Here is a 23,084-nt window from a genome sequence, read left to right as displayed (position 1 = left end):
GTTTCTGGTCTGCCTGTGCCAGTCCTCCAGGGCAGTATCTTCCAGTCCACCTCTGCTGATATTTGATAAACATTCTCCCACAAAATTCATCACCCAGGCAGTAGCTATACATTAGTTGTAATGGAATGAAATGAACTTCCCTTTTGCTGTTAAGCACTTTGTGATTGCAGGTGCTATGCAAATACAATCCATCATCATTATTATGAAAAAAAGTGTGTGTGGGGAGTGGGGAGTTGTCAAATAACGGTTGAATTTTAATTGGCTTGTGGGGTGTGTGTAGGGTCCGTTTAATTTGAACACCCTGTTGAAGTGAGTTGTTGTGGGATGTGTGCGGTGGCAGGACCTAGAGGAGCTGTTGAACAGGATCAGCGGTGCTGACTCAGCTCTGGGCATCGAGCGCAGCGGAGCAGTGATCGTGGACCGGCTCCAGAAGGCCAGAGAACGACGGAAGAAGATCACAGCTCAGGAGATGAACGCTGTCATTGAGGAGAGGGATGCTGCACTGGCTAAGGTGATGACAGGTGCTCTGTGCACTGCAAAAAATAAAAATAAAAATAAAAAAAAGGTTTATTTCTATTTCTATTTCCAGTTTTTCCTTTCCATTTCAGTTTTAGTTTAGTTTTAGTTTCAGTCCCTTTTACTTTCATTTGAGTTTTTGGACACCCATTTTATTTAGCTTGTGTATTTTTATTAGTTTTGTTATTTTAGTTTTTGTTTAAACCTAATCCTGGATAAAGGCGCTGTATAAATGCCAACCATTTACCATTTACCGTGCAAAAACATGAAGGTCTCAACATTTAATGAATTTTATTGACACCAAACTAAAAATATTTTTAATAGGCCTACAGCCTGGGCACTTTTTGTCTATTCTCTCATGTCATTGCTAGCTTTTGTGACAACACCTGTACTGAAAATTTCGAAAATGTTCTCAAATTTGAAACATTCCCAACAACTCTCTTTTACAATCACTAGACACTAAAGAGCTTCTGACTGTCTCCATTATGAAAAGTTATGGTTGGGAGATAACCTTGCACTTTGCACTGAACTGGACACCACGCACTGAACCACCCAGCACATCGACTGAGCACACTGCACTGAACACTGTCCACTGAGCTCCAGCTCACTGAACCACCCAGTGTGCTGAGCACTGCACTGAACAGGGCAAGCACTCTGGGCCCTGCAGCAGCTCACCATGGCAGGAAAGGGTAAATGCAGAATTGGAAGTGCTGTAAACACGTCACACACTTACTGTATGTTGTGTACTGAGCCAGAAACCTTTGTACTGCTCAAACCAGAGACATCTCCTTAAATATTGACCATCTTTCCTTTTACCCCTTTAAGATGCCTTTGATTATCAGTCTATTAAGCCACATGTGTCTATGTGTTTAGTCTTAAATCATTTATTAGATTTCTGAGCAAATAGGCCACTGCTCACCTCACGTGTGGGGAAACAAATATTGCCTCAAAACCTCAAATATTTGATAGATCATTCTTGCATGCATATTTTCAATCGAACGAAAACAAACAAGCAGTCAGCCAAATATTGACACCCAGATATTGTACTTCATCACACAGTTCGAAAGTGGACTAGTATTTGCCTAGATATCTTTGTTGGTAAACACACCTTATATTACTTTATGGTTGTCTCGGATGTCTTTTACAACTAATGCTATTTGAGGAAAGCAAAGCAATTCCCTCTCTGTTGGCTATCATCGGGTGAGTCCTGCATCTCTTCACTGGTGCCAGTGATGTCATTCCAGGCCCTACTGCTTACCTATGGCCTATTAATTTGAGTGTATCTGACAGAAGTTAATTTAACCTGTAGATTTCACGTTCTGCCATAGCCTTTTATTCAGTTAAATTAAGGTATGTCCTGCATCCTAACCTGAATTTACTCTCTGTCTACCATTTTATAACCGGTCAGTTTCACCCTTGTGCTGGCCATTGGGCCCTTGTTTGTGATCTGGATTGAGTTGGGGTAACTGTGATGATGATGTCGCTGTGACATAATGGGGGTATGAAAACCAGCCTGATCAGACACTTTCGCGAGTATTTATTCACAGCCTTTCCACATATCCTAAATAAAATGAAGAAGTTAAAAAGGAGCGATCCAATCAGAAGTTTTGATGATAGCTACTGCTGCTGAATGAATATTTTGTGGTTTAAGATTGCTGCACAGCTAGCTGCAGATGGAACTCTGGTAAGAATGTCAACGGTAAGCGGGTCTTTTGCAAAACAAACACGAGCCCGAAGGACAAACAACCAAACGTGCGCTTTGACTAATTCATGGAGGTAGGTGGTGGCCGCAGGTATAAACTTCCTTTGTTGGAGCCGGCTCTTTTCTGCGCCCAGATTTGCGGGGATGTTTATACTGGGATCTGTCCCGTTGGCTGCCTGGTGGGAGGGACAGGCGGGGGTGGACGGGCGAGGGGACGGGGGGCGAGGGGAAGAAGGGACGAGGGGGGGTTTGCCTTCATTCTTTCAAATACCAGATTGGCCCAACTGGAATGAAAAGGCGGGCATTAGTCATGGGGAGAAGAAAGGCGCCGTGGCTCGTGCTAGGCTCGTGACGAACAAGGCCGTGCTGTTTCCCGAGCCTTGCTTCCTCAGAGCAGGCATCCCGCATGCCGGCAGGCCCTGCCACTCAACCAAAATGTTAATGCGGAAGCCTCTCAGAGTGATGCCCCATCAGGCCTGGGCTGGGCACTGTGTGCCCTTTTCACCTCAGGCTGCAGTGTGAGTCACTGCTATCGGCCCGATGGCAGCGGGAGAGAACGCCCCAAAGCTGCAGCTCTGAGCCGGCCGAGCGTGTCATTGTGCCCAGGTCCAGCCATCATGGTGAGTGCAGGCCTCATACAAATCTGTCTGTGCTCCTTTGTATCCAACTCGCTACAATCACTGCTCGAGAGGCTCTGAGCTGTTCTGTTATAAAAGAGCAGTGTCTCTCCCATCTCATTACTGTGGTGTTATGTTGTAAAAGAGCAGTGTCACTCCCATCTCATGGCTCTGTGCTGTTCTTTTACAGTGTAAAAGAGCAGTGTCTCTCCCATCTAATGACTGTGGTGTTATAAAAGAGCAGTGTCACTCCCATCTCATGGCTCTGTGCTGTTCTTTTACAGTGTAAAAGAGCAGTGTCTCTCCCATCTAATGACTGTGGTGTTGTTATAAAAGAGCAGTGTCACTCCCATCTCATGGCTCTGTGCTGTTCTGTTCTAAAAGAGCAGTGTCACTCCCATTTCATGGCTCTATGCTGTTCTGTTCTAAAAGAGCAGTGCCTCTCCCATCTCATGACTGTGGTTTTATGTTATAAAAGAGCAGTGTCACTCCCATTTCATGGCTCTGTGCTGTTCTGTTCTAAAAGAGCAGTGTCTCTCCCATCTCATGACTGTGGTTTTATGTTATAAAAGAGCAGTGTCACTCCCATCTCATGGCTCTGTGCTGTTCTGTTATAAAAGAGCAGTGTCTCTCCCATCTCATGGCTCTGTGCTGTTCTGTTGTAAAAGAGCAGTGTCTCTCCCATCTCATGGCTCTGTGCTGTTCTGTTATAAAAGAGCAGTGTCACTCCCATCTCATGGCTCTGTGCTGTTCTTTTACAGTGTAAAAGAGCAGTGTCACTCCCATTTCATGGCTCTGTGCTGTTCTGTTCTAAAAGAGCAGTGTCTCTCTCATCTCATGGCTCTGTGCTGTTCTGTTCTAAAAGAGCAGTGTCTCTCCCATCTCATGATTGTACTGTCCTGATATTAAAGAGCAGTGTCTCTCCCATCTCATGGCTCCGTGCTGTTCCAACGTTAGAGAGCAATGTCTAATTAATGATTCAATAGAATCAACCAAAGTTTTACATTTTTCAAATGAACAAATATTTCCACAAAAAACAGCGTCCACAATTATTGGCATCCCTGGTTTAATACTGGCAAAGATGACGGCCCATGAGTCTTTTCCTATAATTTGTCGTTGGCGAGAGAACACATTTTTGGAGGGATTCCTCTATGCAGAACTTTTCAGAATCATTACTATCCTTGGGATACCTCCCTCTTCAGTTCACATGTTTTTCATGGGATTTATGTTTGGAGACTGAGATATGGCCAATGCAGAACATAGTTGTTGCTTTTACTTAACCATTTGTATGCGCATTTTAATGTATGCTTGGACAATCTACAGACAACCTAAGTCTCTTAGTGACTTATTTTCTGCCAAGATTTTCTTGTGCTTCTTGTAAGCATTCCATCCAATCGATGTTGATAGTGTGTAGGGTCAAAACGTTCAATTTTCGTCTCACCTGACCATAACCCTCTCTTCACTTCATTATTCCAATGAGGTTAGGCGTAACTCAAGATGCTTGGTTTTGTTTATTGTGCTCAGTAAGGGCTGTCTTCGTGTCACCCCTACAAAGAGTTTGTTGGTATACCATTTCAAGTTCTTTTTATTTGTTTTGTTGCATACTTGTTATGCATGCTCATTTTTTACTTGTGAAACAGGAAGTGATGGAATGACTATCCACTTAGAGTTATGATGCATTGTTTGTTCAGAGATGCTCTGCATACCACTGTTTAATGTGTGGTTATTTGCATTACTGTCACCTTCCTGTCAGCTTTGACCAGTCTGGCTATTCTCCTCTGACGTCTCTCATTAACAAGGTGTTTCTGTCTGCAGAACTGCTGGATCAATGGATTATTTTTTTATTTTTTTATTTTTTGCACCATTCTTTGCAAACTCTAGAGACTAGTGTGTGCGTGAATATCCCAGGAGATATCCCAGCCGTTTCTGACATACTCAAACCATCCATTGGTCTGCCACCAACAATCATTCCATGGACAAAGTCACTTAGATCACATTTTTTCCCCATTCTGATGGTTGATGTGAACATTAACTGAAGCTCCTGACCCGTATCTACATGATTGTATGCATTGCACTGCTGCCACACAATTGGGTGATTAGATAATCGCATGCATAAGTAGGTGTAAGTAAAAATGTTCTCGGTAATTGTAGTTCCCTTAGGCTGTTATAACTAAATTACAATAAAATTGTATAACCAATTTCACTTTGTTTGATTTTATTAACAAAAATTGTTAGGGGTGCCAATATTTTTTTGCACCTGTGGTTTCCAGAAAAAATTAGATTACTAAATAAAAAATACATTGAGACATGAGAGTAAATATATTGGACAGTATAATGATTTCCTGTATGTTTGAACATAAAATATATATCATTATCCATGTTTATTGTAGGGTGGCACGGATGGTGCAGTGGGTAGCACTGGTGCCTCACAGCAAGGAGGTCCTGGGTTCGAATCCCCATCGGCCGGGGCCTCTCTGTGCGGAGTTTGCATGTTTTACATTTTACATTTACATTTTTGTCATTTGGCAGACGCTTTTAATCCAAAGCGACTTACAAGTGCATAGGTTCTTCCACAAGTCAAAGCATCACATCCATAACTAGGAAAATACACATGGAATGCTGTTCTAAACATATAGTCGTCATCATAAGTGCTATTTATATTTTTTTTTGGGTTACACAAGGAGGATAGGGATATCAGAAAGGGGGGGCGGGGAAATCAGGAGGGAGGACTAAGGTAGAGTTTGAAAAGGTGTGTTTTGAGTCTGCATCGAAATAGGGGGAGGGATTCTGCTGTCCTGACAGTGGTAGGCAAGTCATTCCACCACTGAGGAACCAGTACGGAAAACAGGCGTGAATGTGCAGCTTGACCGCCAGGTGCACGTAGAGGGGGAACCATAAGGCGACCAGAGCTTCATACCGGAGTGGTCTAGCTGGGGAGTAGGGAGTGATCAAGGATTGTATGTAAGGTGGGGCAGTCCCCTTAGCAGCCTGAAATGCCAACACTAGGACCTTGAATCGGATGCGTGCGGCAATAGGAAGCCAGTGGAGGCCAATGAGAAGCGGGGTGACGTGTGCTGACCTGGGCTGGCTGGTGATCAGGCGGGCTGCAGCATTCTGGACCAGCTGGAGGGGCTTGATGGCACACGCTGGGAGACCGGCTAGGAGGGAGTTGCAGTAATCCAGGCGGGAAATGACGAGCGCCTGGACTAGGAGCTGGGTGGCTTTCTCCGTCAGGAGATGACGGATACGGCGTATATTATACAGGAAGAACCTGCAGGTTCTGGCAGTGGAGGATACTTGTGGACCCAGGGTGAGGCAGTTATCAAGAGTCACCCCAAGATTCTTTGCTGTACGGGAGGAGGAAACTACAAAGTCCTCAACAGTCAGTGAGAGGTCGATTGACGGAGAGGACTTAGCAGAGATGTAGAGAAGCTCAGTTTTGGCAAGGTTGAGCTTCAGGTGGTGGGAAGTCATCCAGAGATATCAGCAAGCAGGTAGAGATCTGTGTGGTGACTTGGGTGTCGGGGGGGAAGGAAATAAAGAGTTGGGTGTCATCAGTGTAAGAGTGGTTGGCGAATGGCGTCGACCTTCTTTTCAAAGAAGGAGACAAAGTCATCAGGTGTGAGTGATGAGGGGGGTGGGGGGGAGGGGAGAGGAGAAGGTTGAAAACAGTTTGCGGGGATTAGAGGCGGCCGCGTTAATTTTCGAGTGAAAGAAGGAAGATTTAGCTAGAGAGACAGAGGAATGGAAAGATGATAAAAGGGCATGGAAGGAAGCCATATCATTGGGGAGACAGGACCTTTTCCATTTTCTCTCCGCTGCCCGCAGTTCGGTTCGGACAGCTCATAGAGCATCAGAAAGCCAAGGACTGGGGGGGGAGACCCGAGCTAATTTGGTGGTGAGGGGACACAGAGAGTCAAAGGAAGACGAGAGGGAGGACATGAGAGTTGTAGCAGCATCATCGGGAGACAGTCGAGTGAAAGACTCCGCAGATGGTAGGGAGGAGAGGATTGTAGATGAGAGGGTGGAGGAAGACAGGTGGCGTAGGTTCCGCCGACAGGTGACAGTGGATGGTGGGAGAGAAAAAGAGATGAAGGAGTGGTCAGATATATGGAGTGGTGTTACAGAGAGGTTGGTTGTTGTGCAGCTCCTTGTGAAGATGAGGTCAAGAAGGTTGCCTGCTTTGTGGGTGGTAGGGGAAAGTGTGAGGGTAAGGTCAAAAGAAGAAAGGAGGGAGAGAAAGGTAGACTGGGTGGACTCTGAGTTGAGGTTGAAGTCACCCAGGAGGATCAGGGGGGTGTCATTGACTGGTGAGGAGTCCATCTCATCCAAGAATCTCCCCAGAGGACCCGGGGGTGATAAACAACAATAATAAACAGTTTGCACGGCAAAGTAACAGAAACCGCATGAAATTCAAAAGAGGAGAAGGCGAAGGATGAGGAGAAGACACTAGATCTCCATGAGGATGAGATTAGGAGACCTGTGCCACCTCCTCTGCCAGAGGTTCTGGGTGTGGGAAAAAGAGAAGGCAGAGGAAAGGGCAGCCGGGGTGGCTGGGTTCTCTGGTGAGAGCCACATTTCGGTTAAAGCAAGAAAGTCAAGGTTGAGGTGGGAGGCATAGGCAGATATGAAGTCTGCTTTCTGGACGGCGGACTGGCGTGTCTGTGTGGGTTTCCTCAGGGTACTCCGGTTTCCTTCCACAGTCCAAAGACATGCAGGTTAGGCTGATTGGAGAGTCTAAATTGTCCATAGGTATGAGTGTGTGAGTGAATGGTGTATGTGCCCTGTGATGGACTGGCGACCTGTTCAGGGTGTATTCCTGCCTTTCGCCCCATTGTATGCTGGGATAGGCTCCAGGCCCCCTGCGACCCTGTTCAGGATAAGCGGGTTAGGATAATGAATGAATGAATGAATGTTTATTGTATGCAGCCCTTCTTTTCTCCATTTTTATTCAGGGTGCCAATAATTATGGAGCCCACTGTATATTATGTATTTGTCAGTGACATATTAATTTTTACATTTCCATTAATGTACATGACACAACAATTGAAATCTGTTGATTTTGTTTTCTTCAATTACACTCAGGAAAATAAACAAAATGGCGCAAACCCTCAGTTCAATACAATACAGATCTCCCTGGAGAAATCACAGTGATGAAAAAATGTTAAAGCATATACATTATGTACTGGTATGTAAATATACCATATACTGTATGCAAATACTGCAGCAAAAATCATCTGTCATCTGTGATATGGGCTCATGATCATTCCTGCTGACTGAAATTGAACTAATTTCCCACAAATGCATATATTTTACATCCTATATCACAGTTATTATTATTATTTTTTACTTGTTTTGAATTGTGTGTGACATCAGCGGCTGAGGTAAGCCTGGAAGCGGCAGGTTGAGTATCTGCTGTGGCGGGGGATCGACCCCTGGCTCCTGGCATTACAGCTGTGTGGGACTGATACACGATTCCTCCAAATGGCTCCCCACTTTTACAAAGGGCAAAAACCCATCTTTGGGCCAATTTTAAAAGTATGTCGCAAGTCGCGGGTCTAATCCTTCCGAAGCGGGGATCCGGCCACACTCCATCTTGAAGGATTTCAGCCTCCCCCATTGCTTCCTGTATCCCTCTCTTCATCTCGAAGGGATTATCCCGCTGCGCAAGACGGAGGGCCGCCACGACCACGCCGCTGGTGGGAATATGAAAAGCTGGATGAGTGCCTGGAGAAATAAATCTTTTTTTCCTTAACGTCCCCACAATGAAATGAGCACCTTATTTTTATGTCCGCTCATCTCCATCATAGTTATTGAATACTTTCCTCTAGTTTGTGCAATGTGAAGTGTTTTGTTTCTAAAAATCATGCATTTCCTTTTTTTGGTCATGTTTGGTCCTCAGTCTGACATATGGACTCTCCGAATGCTCTGTGTACGGCCTTGCGTGATTTGTCGCAGTTTGTTGTTTGTTGGATGTATTTTATTTTATTTTTTCATTCACCCGATCTAATTTTGGCCTCTGGTGTCACAGAAGGGTTCATAAAACAGCACCTGAGTAATGGGTCTGCATTTGTGGCCTGTTCGTTTCCGCTGCTACTATTTTTGAGACAAGGTCCACAAGTGTCCTGCAAGTACACACAGAGACTCGGTCTGATATAAATACACTTCCAAGTGGTTCCAAACATCTGTTGCCTGAAAGCCATAAGTCATACTGACAATAAAGAGGGGATTTGTATTTTGTCTGGATGGGCGCGCTATTATTTTTGTCTGCCGAGAAGGGGGACCGAAGCAGGGTCCCAGGCCTGCGAGCTTGTTTGCCCAGCCGTTCGAGTCGGCTGGCCCTGGAAAACATGGGGACTCATAGGCGAGTGGGAATGGTTTACATTCCTGGTCAGTGTCCTCTGGTCTTGGAATGTGCTCATGGGGAAGAGCACATGTGGGTCTTTATAAAACATTGCTCTTACAATAACACCCCGGCATAGTAGCACAGCCCTATGTGTGTATGTGTGTGTGTGTGTGTGTGTGGGGGGGGGTTAAGGTTTTGAAAGTCTCTCTGAAATTTCTGGCTGGAATCCTAGACTTCTGGTCATGTCTGCTACACAAAGTCCATGTGGAGACGACAAAGCACATTGTGCCTAACATCGCTAATTTGGCCCTGATTGGCTCTGGATCACAGTGCTAGAGCATGACGACAGATATACAAGTCAGAATACTTGGATGGTGACCTGCTGTGTCTTTAGGATTTTCTCTTACCGTCTGTCAATCACATGGAATTTGTGTTGAAATTGTGGACCAGAACTTCCTTTGCCTCCTCTGGGTTCAGTGCTGCTGTGGGTGGAAAGGTAGAATGTAGAATGTAGAATGGAAGAATATGCATCTGGCTGCACCGAATTTCACACCTGGTTGTACTGTACTGAGTTACACACCTGACAGCAGTGAGTTACACATCTAGCTGTACCAAGTTACACGCCTGACTGCACTCAGTTCCACGCCTGGCTATACTGAGTTACACACTTGGCTGTACTGAATTTCACACCTGACTATACTGTACTGCGTTACACACCTAGCTGTATCTAGTTACACACCTGGCTATGCTGAGTTAAAAACCTGACTGCAATGACTTACACACCTGACTCTCCTGAGTTTCACACCTACCTGTACTGTACTGAGTTACACACCTGACTCCTGAGTTACACAACTGGCTTTACTGAATTTCACATCTGAATGCAGTGAGTTACACACCTAGCTGTACTGAGTTACACACCTGGCTGTACTGTACTGAGTTACACACCTGGCTGTACCAGCTTACACACCTGTCTTTACTGAATTTCACACCTGGCTGTACCAAGTTACACACCTGACTCCTGAGTTACACAACTGGCTTTACTGAATTTCACACCTGAATGCACTGAGTTACACAACTAGCTGTACTGAGTTACACACCTGGCTGTACTGTACTGAGTTACACACCTGGCTGTACCAGCTTACACACCTGTCTCTCCTGAGTTACACACCTAGCTGTACTGAGTTAGACACCTGACACTCCTGAGTTACACACCTGACTGCACTGACTACAGTGGGAGCGATAATTATTTGATCCCTTGCTGATTTTGTAGGTTTGCCCACTTACAAAGAATGGACCTGTGTAGAATTTTAATCATAGGTACATTTTAACATTGAGTGACAGAATATCACAAAATAATCCGCAATAACATCATATAAATTTTATTAATTTAATATCATATTTTCACATGAAATAAGCATTTGATCCATAGAACAATAGGACTTAATACTTGGTGGAGAAACCTTTGTTGGCAAGCACAGAGGTCAGACGTTTGTTGTAGTTTTTCACCAGGTTTGCACAGATCTTGGGTGGGATTTTGGTCCACTTCTCTTTGCAGATCCTCTCCAAATCCTTAAGGTTCCGAGGCTGTCGCTTGGCAACTCGAAGCTTCAGCTCCCTCCACAGATTTTCGATGGGATTTAGGTCTGGAGACTGGCTAGGCCACTCCAGGACCTTAATATGCTTCTTTTTGAGCCACTCCTTTGTTGCCTTGGCCGTATGTTTTGGGTCATTGTCATGTTGGAAGACCCATTTTCAGTGCTCTCACTGAGGGAAGGAGGTTGTCACCCAAAATGTCCTGGTACATGGCCCCATTCATCCTCCCCTCGATACGATGAAGTCGTCCTGTCCCCTTAGCTGAGAAACACCCACATAAGGTTTCCACCTCCATGCTTCACAGTGGGGATGGTGTTCTTGGGGTTGTACTCAGCATTTCTCTTCCTCCAAACATGGCGAATCGAGTTAATGCCAAATAGCTCTATTTTGGTCTCATCTGACCACATCACCTTCTCCCAAGCCTCCTCTGGATCATCCAGGTGTTTTTTGGCAAACTTCAGACGGGCCTGTACATGTGCCTTCTTCAGCAGAGGAACCTTGCCCGCGCAGCAGGATTTTAATCCTTCACAGTGTAGTGTGTTACTGATGGTTCTCTTCGTGACTGTGATCCCAACTGCCTTCAGGTCATTAACAAGCTCCTCCTGTGTAGTACTGGGCTGATCCCTGACCTTTCTCATGACCATTGATATCCCACAAGGCAAGATCTTGCGTGGAGCCCCAGACCGAGGGAGATTGGCGGTGACTTTGTGTTTCTTCCATTTTCTAATAATTGCTCCAACAGTTAACTTCTCACCAAGCTGCTTGCTTATTTTCTTGTAGCCCATCCCAGCCTTGTGCAGGTCTACAATTTTGTCCCTGATGTCCTTAGACAGCTGCTTTGTCTTGCCCATGGTGGAAACGTTGGAATCTGATTGATTGTGTGGACAGGTGTCTTTTATACAGCTACATAACGATGTAACAAGTTGACACAGGTGTTTTGGGTAATGAGTTGAGATTAACTAGGAGTGCTTCTTAAGGGAAAACTAACTGGTCTGTGGGAGCCAGAATTATTGCTGATTGGTAGGGGATCAAATACTTATTTCATGCAAAAATACGATATAAAATTAATATGATGTTGTTATTGTGGATTATTTTGTGATATTCTGTCTCTCAATGTTAAAATATACCTATGATTAAAATTCTACACAGTTCCATTCTTTGTAAGTGGGCAAACCTACAAAATCAGCAAGGGATCAAATAATTATCGCTCCCACTTGTACATCTGACTGCACACCTAGCTACACACACCTAGTTACACACACCTAGTTACACACCTAGCTGTACTGAGTTAGACACCTGACACTCCTGAGTTACACACCTGACTACACTGACTTATACATCTGACTGCACTCAGTTACACACCTGGCTATACTCTTACACACCTGGCTGTACTGAGTTACACACCTAGCTGTACTGAGTTAGAACACCTGGAGTTACATGTCTGTTTCTTATTCACAGAGTGTGTTTTACTGCGGTATGAGATGCAGTCAATGCAGTGCACTGTTTCACATTTAGCATTTCCACATGGCCTGAGTGGAATAATACACCACATCTTTACTTCAACTCAAAAGCAAGATGACTGCTCAACATGTACTCATTCCTGCAGTTTGTTCACTCTCATCCAGTGCCACTTATGTTACTCACATTTCCTGTGCTATCAATTTACACAGCTGGATATTTGCTGAAACATTTTAGGCTAAGCATTTTGCATAGTGTTGCAGCAGTGGTGTCACCCCAGGGGATTTGAACCCACAGCCCGCTGGTTGAATGTGCCTTCCCCCTGCATTGTGCCACCCCCAGCTGCACAGGAATAGAAGTAAGCAAACATAAGGGTTTCACAGAAAAATACAGAAGTTTTGCTAATTTCTCACCCTCACTTGACAATATCCTCACCGAAGCCATTCGCATAAGCAGCACTTTCGCATACTGGATTGCAGGGCTGTATTTGCATACAGATGGTAGATGATTTGTCTTTAATAGCACCCACAATGTTTGTGGTGGGTGGTTCCCTCCCCTGTTTTTTTTTTTTTTTTTAAAGAAAGGGTGAGCAGACCCTGGTTTCCGGACCTTTCGGTAGCCTGGCCAAAGGGGAGAACACACATGCATTTGGCTTGTGTTTGGCGTGTTTGCCCGGCGCTCGTGTGGCAGGGGCAGACCACCTTACGCTAATGTATTCTAAGTGATTCTCTCCCCTCTCCTCTCCACAGTGCCGGCACCTGGAGCAGGGTCTTCATCACACCGAGGAGCAGAGGCACACTTGGGCAAACAGCGCGAGACACCCAACTGCAGGAAACAATCAGGAGCACGCTCACAAGGTAAACCTTCCCGCGCCCACAATCCCTGCAAATTAAGGTTACGAGCGACAGGTTACCATCACCGCTGCTCGCCCAATATATCAGCTGTGTACATTACCGTGTGAGGTAGCAGGAGAGGAAGGGGGGGAGTGGGGCATTTGCCAACAATGCTGCCTGCCTTTAAACATGGCCTCTTCTGCCTGTGGTCTTATTTATCTATGAAAATCATCCCTGGCATACCCAACCACCCCCTCTTCCCCCTCTCGAAAATCCCTATTTGTAACACAGGATTTGTTTCGTAGTTTGTCCCACCTTCTCTCCGTTTGGTTTTTGAGATATTTTAATGAGGTGCATGTTGGGGAGTTGTGATATTTGCCATAATGCGGCCCCTCTTTGCTCTGGACCGCGTTACAGTGGAGCTGTTGACCAAGGGTACGGGTGAGCAACCGCGCGAAGCCTGAGGGGAGTGCGCCCCTCTGGTGAGGCGCTGGGTAAAGGCATGACTCCTGCTGGTGGTGTGATAAACCCTGCATCGTTAGAGGGAACGAATAAACGGGTCGCATGGAGGGCGGTGCTTGTGTTCCAGAACTAGTGAGCCGAGCGCGGAAAGGAACGACTACCAAGATACTAAATAAGACGTTCATTTCAGGCAGACTGCTGCACCAATACACCCTCGCCAGGCTGCATTTTGCACTGCGAGTTTCATGTACGTAAATCTGGCCCCAAGAGTTATTTTATTATTATTATTTTTAATGGCTCCGTTTTGGCCAAGCCCTGTTACTTGGATGGAGTTGCTCCCTGGTAGCTGCACGGTGTTTTAATTCAGCCTATTTGTAGGCCTGTTGTTACTGTCTGTGCTGGCTCCTGTTCCAGGCTTGGCACTAGGTACGGTGCTGTGCGCTTGGCACATTCTCAGGCCTTGGCATAGCCCGTTGTGGGGACACCTGCTTGTTGCCGTCAGGTAATCCTCCCCACCAGCCTCCCCGTTGCCGCACTGAGCCGTGGTTGCTTGTCTCGTTTCCCTCCGTTCGGACCCTCGATGGGGTCTACCAGCCATGTTGCACCACCCTTGAAGGCCACGGACATCCCCCCCCCCCCCCCCCACCTCCCCCTCCCTTTGCTGCCAAACACTTTTTTTTTGTTTTAGCTACAGTGTTTGTGCAGAGCGCTGGTGTGCTCCTACCTTTTCCTTCCCTAGTGGAGATGGCCCATCGGATTTCAGCCTTTTGGTGAAAAAGAACTAAACCAAGGGAACAGTAACTTACAAAAATAAATAACAAATGATTTCTCGAGGCAGCGAATGGCAGGTTGGTGTTTGGGAACATACACTCAGTGAGCACTTTATTAGGTATTTATTCGACATATTTTTAGACTTATTAGGTCTTCTTCTGCTGTAGCCTATCCACTTAGAGGTTTGATGCCTTTTGTGGTCTTCTGCATACCACTGTTGTAATGTGTGGTTATTTTGTTACTGTGACCTTCCTGTCAGCTTCGACTATTCTGGCCGTTCTCCTTTGACCTCTCTTATTAATAACACATTTCTGTCTGCAGAACTGCTGCTCACTGGATCACTGTTTTTCGCACTATTCTCTGCAAATTCTGGAGACTGCTGTGTGTGAAAATCCCAGAAGATCAGCTGTTTCTGAGATACTCAAACCACCCTGTCTGGCACCAACAATCATTCCACGGTCAAAGTCACGAAGATCACATTTCTTCCCCATTATGACATTTGGTCTGAAAAACAGCTGAACCTTTTGAGCACGTGTTCAGTTGCTGTTTAGTTGCTGCCACATGATTGGCTGATTAAATATTTGCATTAACAAGCTGGTGTACAGGTCTACAGGATAAAATGCTCACTGAGTGTACATTTGCTTAGTAAACACGATCCTTGTTGCTGGTGAAAGCGCTCACATTAAACAGGACAGACCAGTCTAAGGAGAGGGTCCAGTCTGCTCCCAGGCTGTACAAAGTCAGGCTCTATTTGTGCACTTCTTTATTCCTTAGCAGGATCCATCAGTGGCTTATTAAGAAATATATTAAATTTTGTTATTAATGTAGCACTTGGTTTTGCTATAAATCCCCTTAATTATAGATTGACTCTTGGGATTACAGAGCTGGGTTTTTAATTTAAAATGAAATGGGAACAGCTGTCGTAAAATTAGTTGACAGTGCCAAGAACAGATCCTCAAAACAATCTGAAAGTGAGCAAGGCTTCAGTCATGGATGGGAGCTGCAATAGGAGTCTACTCTTAAAGAGGATTAAAAAATGGAGGAAAGCCATAAAACCACATAAGTGAAATCCTGCCCTCTCAATATAAAAGTTCTACTTTTTATATTTGTATGTGCCGTACATATATATTTAAAAATTCACTTTAAGCCAAATAATTTCATTTGCTCAGATTATTTCTTGATCCTTGAGATTTGGATCTATATTCAACTTTTATTTGACTGTTTGCCATTCAGCTTTGGCCTGGCTTTATTCATGGATCAATATGTTTCTTGAACAATGTTTCTCAGGTTAAAAGATGCTATTTATGTCACTAGGACACACATGCGCACATGAGAACACACTCACACACGCATGCACACTCACAACACATGCACATACGCGTCCTGGAAGTCGGGAAGCAGAATTCATAAATCTACAATAAACTTGAGCAGCTGATGAATGCAGAAAGAACACTACAGCTTCACAGAAAAGACGGGAAACAAAAACCCTCAGTGCATGAAAACATTCGACAAAGCAATAGAAAAGTTCACAGGATATTACAATCCAAAACAACTGAAAAAAAGAAACATGGTTCAGTCAACCAGCTCACACGTCGCTTTAGGCCCAACTTGACTCAAATGACTCAAGCTTGATTGAGGCTCGACTAGTACTCCAGAATTAGAAATGGCATGTTTAAAAAAAAGAAAAAGATTTTGGTTCAATTCTGGGATACAGCTGAAAAAATATTTCCCATTGTAACACAGCAGGCCAAACAGTTCAAATACAAATTCTGATAATGAGAGGGTACCGTCTTATGGACAGGTCTTCACGCATCCAAATCAATCCTTGAAAGAAGAGACGACAGACCAATTGCATATAAAGTTTACATTTACATACAAAATGTACAGCACTTGACATTTTGCTTTAATGTGTAACAGTCATAACAGCCTTTGTTTTTATTTGCATATCCCTACTGTACACAGCTTGCTTGGTTTTTTCACCTTGCATTACTGCTTAACTGTCGAGATTGTTCATTTTAAATCTCAAAAGTCCCACATTGTTTTTTGTGGACTCATTTTTTTCCACATAGTCTTACTACACTACATCTTGTTTTGATCTGGTAAGTGTCAGCATAAACATTGCACTGCTCTTGTTCTCATGTTCCTGATTAAGTGGTAACTGAGTAAATGATTAACTGCGACGACTGTTACAATTCATTGAATAATTGTTTGCCTTTTGGCTTGAAGGTGGAGGAGCTGAATTCATACCTGCAATTGTCTCTGTGGCCCATGTACTGGAGGACTATCCTTGCGAAAACATGCCCACTTTTCATACATTTCTCTCTACACCTATGCATGGCATCACTCATCCACCACAAAGCAAGACGGTCATCTTTCTGTTCCTCAATGGTCTTGTCAATGTTCAGAGTTCACGATATTGAAGTTTTGGCTGACACTCTGTTTTGTATTAACTGTTTGAAGGTGTTCCTTTTTGAGAAATTTCTCGCGACGGGATGGTAAAATGAATAATCTTAGGTTAGGCATATTTTGCTATAAACCTGATGTAAATATGCCTGATTAAGGGGCAAAACGAAATGAATTTGTCAGTGCGTCCATAATTCTGCTGCACTTTTCTTTGAACACCACATGTGCATGACAGACCATTTAAAAGGGGCAGTAAAAATAAAGATAGATTAGCCATGCTTATCAATGAATTGCCCTGCCAGACTGGTCTAGAGGTTTTATATTGGTGTGAGAGCTCGCCCTGCATCTGTCAGTATTATATAGTAATTAATGGCCTTCTGTTTGAGGTGGGGATTCTTATCCCGCTATCCAAGGTTGATCGTCCCTGTCTCATTCTTCGTGCGGTAAAACATTAATGTGGGGGTGTTACCAGTTGCTGCAGCAACTGTAGTCCGCTGTTTTCAGGTGATGCATCGGCTGCTTCACGTTTGTGACTGTACTTTCACAGAAGCACATTAACAGGGGACTTCTAGACACAGGGGGGGAAATGTCTGGTTTTTTTGTAGGACGTAAACGTAAAAATATACAAAGTTTTTCCATTAAGATCTTTTGTTAGTTTAGCAGCTTTGAATTTGTTATTGTAAATTCCAGCCCATATGTTTGTGGATGTGTGCTCATTTAATTGGGTTGCACAAGGCACTGCATACTGCTATTTGAAAAGGATAATTAATTGGTTGTGAGATAATCCATTACACTGGTATAATTTACCTTAGGACTGCAGAATAATATTCTGTTGACACAAAAACCTCTTGCCACTTTCACTTTCTAAATGATCCCAATATCCATTATTCACATTATTTTCAGCATTCTTATAATAACATTGTGGTGATATCAGTGACTTTCGCGATTCCCGTACTTACAATTGATATGAAATGCAATTAGTAAAAATGCAACCATAGTAGTAAATGCTTAAAGCACTCTGTTAGTCTGTTAGTGTTGGTTACACTGTCTGCATTTGTGTTAGAGCCTCACAAGAAACACCTCATTTTCTCTGTCAGCGTTAAAGTCCAGGAGAAGCACTGGACAACAGATTACACAGAAAAAGCATGGATGGCTCTGTACCTTCTCTGGTCAGAGTAAATACCAGACCCCAGCAACCTTCTGCACTTTTGACCCTCTGTTACTTTGAGGTGGGGGGCACATTCTTTCGCCTGTCTTTCGGAGAGGAAAGGGTTAACGCCGCTCCATTTTGTCAACTTAATTTTGCTAATATGATGAATGCTGTGTGTGTGATTAAAAGGAAACGGGCTTTGAAGCTCACCCCACCTCCCTGTTGGAGAAAAGTACATATTGATTTAAGAGGTTAACTTCTTTTTGATGTTCTCCTTGACTTGGGAGGCCCGCTCACCGGTAGTTGGGCTGAGACCCAGGAACCAGGGCTCGCTGCAGGTAATCGGAAGGGAATGGGGTGTGTATCATTTGCGCCTTTGGTGTGCAGCATAACCAAATGATTCTTAGAATGGGATGGATAGAAGGGATCTGTTGGGAGGTTAAGGGGCCTGCTGTAAGCATGAATTTACTGTAGGCCTGGGGCAATGCTTGTCTGAGCAACAAACATCTTTGTATTCTCCTCTCCAAGCAGCTTAAGGCTTCAGCGTGGCATATTTTAGGTGTGTAAATTAAAAAATGCGAGGCGGCACGGTCTTCTTTGGAAGCAGAATAATTATTTGACCATTGTGACTCTTATTCAACAAAATAAATCGGATTAAGCAAACATCTTTTCTGCACACACTATTTCTTCCTGGCAGCTATTCTTGTAAGTTGAATGAATACTGTCACAGCATTGATCATCTGTGACTGAGCCCTTTGATATGAATCAATCGATCAATCAATAAAGATTTTTTATAGAACACATTTCATACAAATTTGCAGCACAATGCGCTGAACACAAAAATTAAATTATTAAGCACAATAAAATGGGATAAAAGTACAATGCGAGGAACCAAAAGTAACAAAAAGTAACTTTAAAATCAGGTCAGATAAAGATAAGATAAAGATAAGATAAGATAAATAAATAAAATAAAATAATGTATATTTATAAAGGAGATGGTAGGGCATGCTGCTGCTACTATTTGCTTATGAAAAATGTCCCTGGGATAGCTGGACATCTGATTGTATTTGCTAGTGCACGTCTCGCATGTATTTAACAAATGAAGCTAAAAGAAATGAGGAGCTGAGGCTGCTTGGTACCTTGTCTGGCTGTGTCCTGTTATATGTCTTGTGAGTTTGCCCAGTCACAGGGAGTTTCAATCAGAAGGATTGTCCTTTTCTTAACATGCTGCACATACAGACTGCAGCAGTGGCCGTCGGTCAATAGGGGCGCATAGAGCACCCGCCCCACCCTCAATCCTTCAGTGCAGAACATTTTTAAATTAATTTTAATTAATACAATAGTTAATAAATTAATTAACATTGGTTTTTCTGTTCACTAAATCACCGATTTACCAGACCTAAAAATCATGTACAAACATAAATACATAATATTTAAAGTCAGTTTTCTTTTTTCTCAGATTTCTGTCAGTCTTGGCTGGGCACGCCTCTTACTTCCTGCTCTGGAGCACAGTTGGATTTTCTCTTTTGGGTGAAGTATTTGTGCTACACTGTTTGGCTGCTTCCAGCAACCAGGCAGGGTGCATCCCATGCTTGTTTTGTCACCGCACATGTTATAAAATAAGGAACCATTGGTAAAACAATGGTATCGTAAAATAGTGTGTACAAATAGAACTTTCAGTTTTATTGCTTTCACTGTTAAAAAGGATTGAATTGAATTAAATTTGCTCTGGGGTTAAACAGGATTCCTTAGTAGCTATTTTGTATTAGAATGACTTTATTACAGCAATAGTCCTTTTCCAATAAATAATTAGGCTGTATTGCTACAACTTCATGTGCAACAGAAAGTTATTGAAACAACGCTAATGGAAAACAAGTTAGTTCGACATATGACGCCCTAGACTAATTAATTTGCTAGAGGTGGATTAGAGTAGATCTAATTTGATTTAGTGCCATGGAAAACACTTGTAGTGACATAATGGCGCATGACGTAATTGAAATATGCTGCTCTTCATCTGAATTCAGCTGTTTGTGTGAGGCAGGTAGCCTGACTTTAGATGGCTTCAAAGAGCCTAGAAAACGATGTCTCAAACTCTGAATAATTAGACACAGTTGAAGCTGCTTCTGATGTCATTTGTTAGTGAAAAAGTGCATAGCTATTGTGCACCTTCATGCACAGCACAGTTAATACACTGTTAGTGGTTAAGCTAGACATTGGTTGGTTTAACTCATCATTAGGTCAAATATGTTCGATTTCTACGAGTCAATAGCCCTGCTTCATAATGTTACTCGTTAGCAAACGTAATAAGTTGAAGTATGATTGATGCGCATCAGCTGGGCATTATTATTATTAGCCACGGTAAGTTAATGCGCTAGCTCCATATTCTATTTATGGAAAACTATTCAGAGGAATCTTAAATCTCTATAAAGTTATAGTGATACAGGCACTAAATCGCGACAAAATGTAACCAAAAAGGGTCTTATGTTAGGCCTATTTATTTTATATGTCGCTGTGCGAACATGATTACATGTGCAGTTGAAATAGGAGGTGCAACATATCCAATCTCCTGGAATGCACACAATCAATGTTCCATTAACATATCCTATGGTTAAAAGAAAGGACAATGTTTAAAATTAAAATTAAAGATTTATTCTGGAAATTTGCATTATTATAATTATTAAAAAATTATAATAAAAACTCAGAATGATTAGCCTTAAGCATAATGTTTGTAGCTACAGTAGCAACTTAATTGAAAGACAGCAACACAAACCAGTGAATTTAATTTCACAAACCCGTTCTGTGAAAATGATAATTAGATAGCTAGTTTAAAAAAAAATAAAAAAAATCCTTGGTTTGTTCTTGTAGCTACATGTAGCTTAGCTTACAATATACAATATGAAACATTTTATTTTCGTGGGCATTTTTTACAGTGTTTTTTCTGACAAGGAACCAAACAGGAGTATCATCCTAATCAGCAGGTTGAACTATTCATTTTATTTATGCAACTGTGTTTTACTGCTGCTCCCTCTCTAAACTGCCCTCAGGGTCTGTGGTTTGTGTTGCAGGCTTTCTGATTCTCTTATAATTTGTGTTGCTTCCCTATAAAGAGAAGCTGAGTTGAAATATATTTATCCCTTTGTGTATATTACAATATTTTTGTGGAAGCATTTACTACCAACATCAGGCATCAAGTAGGCTAATTAGAACAACATGTATTCTATTTATTATCTATAGTTTATAAAGCCTCCAAGGTTAAGATTGTTAACTACATACAAACAAAAAGTGTTATTTTCATATGAGCATTGCTTTGTCTTTCCTTTGTAGAGGTTGCAGGTGTGTACTGATGTGTGCATGCTTGTGTGTATGTGTGTGTGTGTGTGTGTGTGTGCGTGTGTGCATGCATGCATGCATGCGTATATGTCTGGCACCCCACCCAGGTAAATGGCCACTGGTTTGCAATCTGCTTCTCCAACGTGAGAGTGCGGATTGGCTGCTGGACTACAGCGTGGAAAGATTTCACTGCCAGCTTGCATTTTAGAGAAGAGTGCATTCTTATGGACACACAAATACATGCACACGCACACGCACACACACACACATACAAATACATGCATACATGCACGCATACAATCAAATAATTTCAGACTGTGATTAGATCCCATGTATTGACACTTATTTAATTTCTGATTAATCTGATTAAATATCAGAATTCTTAGAAGTGCTGGGTACTGCTTCTATTATTTAGACTGTATTCAGTATCCTTATCTGGAGAAACTTGCATTCCTAGCATTTCATGTATATCACCCATTTTGTTGCCACTTGTTATTTTACTGTAGCAATTAGGGTTAAGGACTTTGCTCAAGGGTTCAACGGCAGGGCCTGACCTGGTGATCGAACCCCAGCCTTCTGGTTATTAGCTTAGTTAGAAGCATCGCCGCCATTTGTAACATAATGCCAAATGAGCAGGTTTTCTTACATATTGGACCTGTCCTTTCTGTGTAGATATGAGCTATCTGCCTCTGTTTCTATTTCTAGGCTATTTTCTCTAGAATGAATACATGTACTGAACTAATCAGTAATTACCCAGGTCTCCTGCAGAGTGGATTGTAACATTTTCTACCACTATTTTTATGTATTAATTTATTTGTTTGCTGTTGCTTACAAGATTGTAAGACTACCTTTGCAAGGTATTCCCTCATGTATTTCCTTTGTCCTTTACTTTTCCCTGAAAGTCTTTGAAATACGAAGTTTTTTTCTTCTGAGTTGTCCTGGCGAACGGCAAACAATAATAGTTTTTATACTCCCCCCCCCCCCCCCCCACAATTTTTGAATGGTCAATCATATACTGTATAGCAGCAATCACTTCGGCAGCCTCTGCTATCACCAGTTTGCAAGTCAGGCTTGCACAGACATGAACCAGAAGAAGAAACTTCTTGTGTGTCTCTGCTAGCTGCAGAGCTGCAGGTGCCTATCTACCAGCAGGGCATGCTATGTTATGAGACTCTCTCATCCTGGCCGACTGAAGTTGTGGAATCCCTGAGCGATGCCCGACCCAATCCCGTGTCACCTTGTGTGTCACTCACAGGGTCCTGATTTAACACCAAACTGCGGGGCCTCTCCATGCACTACAAGAGTGTACAGACCACGGGACCACATTTCCCAGGATTTTGCTATGTAAAAAAAAAAAAAAAAAAAACTTTCCTATGCAGATTCCCAAGATGTGACCATGTTGTCACTATTTGTCCTTTACATTGTGTTGTATCATGTCTTGTAGACCTGTTTCGTTAATTGTTCAGCTTTAGCTCAAGTACGTCGGGATGTATGTCTTCAACGTCTTAATTATCAATCTTTGTAATTCTACACTAATCCGTTTGCGTACATTTTGTGAAATTTATCCACCTCTAAATAATAGCTGTAAACCGAGGCGCAAGCAAGACAAAGACAAAGGCTCTGAATCTTGAAATAACTTTAAATAATCTTTGCAAGAAAAATCACACTATTTTAACTCCCCAGAAATTATCAAGCAGATTATTAATATTTAATATTAATTCATGATTGCAGCCAAGCATCTGAAGTGTGTAAACATCTGTTTGGCAGATGCAAATGCATATACACGCAGTGAGCACTTTATTAGGTAGACCTGCACACCAGCTTGTTAATGCAAATATTTAATCAGCCAAACATGTGGCAGCAACTAAATGCATAATAGCATGCAGATGTGGTCAAGAGGTTC

The 23,084-nt window shown here is 42.9% G+C and overlaps 1 protein-coding gene across 6 annotated transcripts in view; it reads left to right on the top strand.

Moving 5' to 3' along the window:
• mipol1 (mirror-image polydactyly 1) overlaps nucleotides 1-23,084 on the top strand; it is a 113,517-nt gene that overhangs the window by 63,198 nt on the left and 27,235 nt on the right. For all 6 annotated transcript variants that reach the window (XM_061251331.1, XM_061251322.1, XM_061251359.1 and 3 more), the window contains 2 exons: nucleotides 341-511; nucleotides 12,982-13,089. In XM_061251331.1, coding sequence (XP_061107315.1) covers nucleotides 341-511; nucleotides 12,982-13,089 — 279 coding nt within the window. The remainder of the gene's footprint in view (nucleotides 1-340; nucleotides 512-12,981; nucleotides 13,090-23,084) is intronic.

This window comes from Conger conger, chromosome 1 (genome assembly GCF_963514075.1).
Source record: "Conger conger chromosome 1, fConCon1.1, whole genome shotgun sequence".
NCBI lineage: Eukaryota > Metazoa > Chordata > Actinopteri > Anguilliformes > Congridae > Conger > Conger conger.
Note: the sequence above shows the minus strand (reverse complement) of the source record. Positions and strands in the feature narration are given on the sequence as shown.